Source organism: Stegastes partitus, unplaced genomic scaffold, assembly GCF_000690725.1.
Source record: "Stegastes partitus isolate 25-593 unplaced genomic scaffold, Stegastes_partitus-1.0.2 Scaffold181, whole genome shotgun sequence".
NCBI classification, from domain to species: Eukaryota; Metazoa; Chordata; class Actinopteri; family Pomacentridae; genus Stegastes; species Stegastes partitus.
This window is the reverse complement of record NW_007577912.1, coordinates 671,023-674,219: the sequence shown is the minus strand read 5'-3', so window position 1 is coordinate 674,219 and position 3,197 is coordinate 671,023. Positions and strand designations below refer to the sequence as shown.

General features: G+C 39.6%; 1 protein-coding gene across 1 annotated transcript in view; it reads left to right on the top strand.

Moving 5' to 3' along the window:
- Positions 1 to 3,197, top strand: part of hltf (helicase-like transcription factor) — a 17,429-nt gene that overhangs the window by 9,190 nt on the left and 5,042 nt on the right. The window contains exons 17-21 of the mRNA XM_008280120.1: positions 277 to 470; positions 611 to 733; positions 1,641 to 1,755; positions 2,224 to 2,359; positions 2,961 to 3,159. Coding sequence (XP_008278342.1) covers positions 277 to 470; positions 611 to 733; positions 1,641 to 1,755; positions 2,224 to 2,359; positions 2,961 to 3,159 — 767 coding nt within the window. The remainder of the gene's footprint in view (positions 1 to 276; positions 471 to 610; positions 734 to 1,640; positions 1,756 to 2,223; positions 2,360 to 2,960; positions 3,160 to 3,197) is intronic.

Here is a 3,197-nt window from a genome sequence, read left to right as displayed (position 1 = left end):
ATGATGTAATATAAAATAACTTTAGTGTTACCTGCAGTTTCCTCTCAGGGATCAATAAAGTATATCTGATTCAAAAAAAAAAATTCTGTGCACCAACCTGCTTCTTTTTCTTCCAATAATGTCCTTGTTTTACCACCATAAACCATCATCTAAATTGGCTTTTAGAGTTCATACCTGTAACTCTATTTTGCAGATTCTATTCATCATGCCGTCCATTGAAATCCATTTGCTCTTAACTATCAAGTTCCTGACTCTTCTTTCCTTCCCTGTGTCCTCTCTCTGCTGTAGGTGCTGCAGCAACGCCAGCAGAGCTGCGGGAGCGTCTGATAGAAAAGTTGCGCTTGGTGTTGGCCAGCGGCTCTGACGAGGAATGCTCGGTGTGTCTGGACTCAGTTCAGCTTCCCGTCATTACACACTGTGCCCACGTTTACTGCCGGCCCTGCATCGCACAAGTCATCAGCACTGAGCAGGTACGTGTCCTCAGCAGGCCGAGGGCTTTTCAATTTGCCTGAATTCTGATTTAAAAGTTTTCGCTACTACATAATTGATGTTTTAGCTGCCAGTCATGAACATTTTCATCTTTTCCCTTGTGCTCTGTGCGTTTGAACAGGACAAAGCACGCTGTCCTCTCTGTCGAAGTGAGATCAAAACCAGTGAACTGGTGGAGTTTCCACAAGAGGAACTGGACGACGAAAATAGTACCAACTCTGAGAGATGGAGGACAAGCTCAAAGGTTAAACTTTAAATTAAGTGGGGGATAAAAAATGTAAAACAACCTGTAGACCATTAAACACAATTTCTTGAAGCTTTAAATGAAAATTTTATTCAAGTTGTACTTCGGCAAGATTTTCAGGACAATAAGGGGCAATGTCTTCTTTGTTCTTAAAAATGCAGTAGTCATTTAAATAACTGTACATTGGATCGATAAAGAGGGGAAGCACAGACATCCAACCAGACACTTCCAGGGAATCTAACCCCTTCATAAGCACTGATCCTCTCTCCAGCACTGAATAAGTCAGGTCTAAACCTTTCCAACCATTTAGGAAGCACTATAAAAGGTACACTGTAACGAAGAGTGTTGTTATGATTACATTTAACCACTAGGTGGCTCTCATGAGCGTAAGAAGTCCAACAGTAACAAGACTGTGTAATGATTTGTCTGCTGGTTCTAAGTCTTCAGATAATAGTCATCAAAATGTTAACGCACACATAGTAAAAGTATAAACAAGTTTTTAAGAAAAGGAAATTTTATTCAAGTTGTGCTTCGGCAAGATTTTCAGCTACAGACTGTTTTCAAGGACGTTGCCTACAAACCAGTTTAGTTTTCTTACTCATAAACTTTGTAGCATTCTGTATCCCTGCATAATTAACAAAAATATTGTTTACCAAAAGCATTGAGTGTTACATTTAATAAATGATGTAAATGATCTTACCTTGACAGGATCAACATCAGCAGGACTTATCAAAATGCTCATATTGTAGGTGTTTAGATTCAAAAGGCTCAGCTTGACACCCACTTTTTGAGCATTTCTGATCCTGGACTTTAACGACTCTGGTTTCTTTAATCAGAAGTTATTTTAAAAGACTTGGAAGGTAGAGTTGTGTACTACCATGTGTAAGTTGTGTTTTTGTCTCTGCAGGTGCAGGCGCTGATGGGAAACCTACTCAGGGTGCGAAGTGAAGACAGCAGCATCAAGTGTTTGGTCGTCTCTCAGTTTACGCGCTTCCTCACCATCCTGGAGACGCCACTCAGGTAACACTCACACAGTAACGGTTGGAGATTTGTCTTTGTTGGTTTGTCTTTTAGAACTGGGTATCTTGACTGTACAGAAGCTTTCTAAATATACTCAAACAATTCTTTTTTTTCTTTCCATTTTATGCATTTTTCNGTCCACAATTTAAATCAATGAGAATCCAGACTTTTCAGTGGCCATAGGATAAATCTCTTCATCGAAGTGTATCAAGGCAAAAAACTTCCAAAATATTGTGACTGAAAATGAATGTTTACAAGTTCATGTTTTTAAAATCGTGACATCTTACATACTGATTTGGCTGATCTTAGGTTTTCTAATTTTGAGTACTTTAGTAAACACAAAAACATAATGTACGGCAACATCATAATATTAATTTTATCACTATTAACAATTACAAATACCCATTTTAGGGATTTTATCAGGTACGCATAGATGCAGTCATCTATGTGTGTGTGTTTGTGCCTTTTAGGTACCCCTATCCAGAACAGTGTGAAGGATCTGTGGATGCTGCTGGCCTTCCTGCGTCTGAAGCCCTTCGATGTACGAGAGTGGTGGAACAGAGTAATCCAGAGACCAGCTATGCAAGGAGACAGGGCCGGCATGCAGTAAGTGCTCAGAGATACAGGAACTGCAATGTAGCAATAATAAAATGCTAATTAAAAAAGATAAAGAAAATGATACTGCTGTAATGAAGCAAAAACACTCCAGAGGGAGCCATTTCCTGTGAGTGGACACTGATGCTGTCAGTCAGAGTGAAATTGATGCTGAGGTGCAGTTTTATTACGTAATTTTTATGTTACGTTTTTGTTAAGCTTCATTCTTTTTTCCTTCTTCAACCTGTAATATAACCTTTTTTTTTTTTTACTTTCTTTACTTGATACATGGCATCTGTTGTGTTTCTCTACCTTATGCTTCTCCCTATTTTTTCCACATATTAACAGGCTGGACGTGTTTCCTTGTCTGAATAAAAGGTTTATAAATCAAGGGTGTATTATCTTGTACAGACAGTCATTTCAGGCAAATTTCTGAATTAGTTATGTTACTACATGCGCAACTACATGTGCTGGTAAACTAATATTAGCTTACATATAGACACTTAAATGAATGTTTGATGAAAGTTTGTAATTTTGTGGAGGAATTTGTCATATTACTCTATAAATAATCAGACATCAGATGTTACATTCAGGCACTTGATACTGTGTGCAGAAACCTCCAGACCCTGGTGAAGTGCATCACCCTGCGACGGACCAAGACCAGCGAGGTGAATGGACGTCCTCTGGTGTCGCTGCCTGACAAGACGGTGTACGTGGAGCAGGTCGAGCTCAGCCAGTCGGAGAGGGAGGAGTACGAGCGGGCACGCAAGGAAGGAAAAAACATCATCAAGAGGTGTGTGTCGAGTGCACAGGCATGTCTGTGGATAGCAACTTTGTAATTTGGCATCTC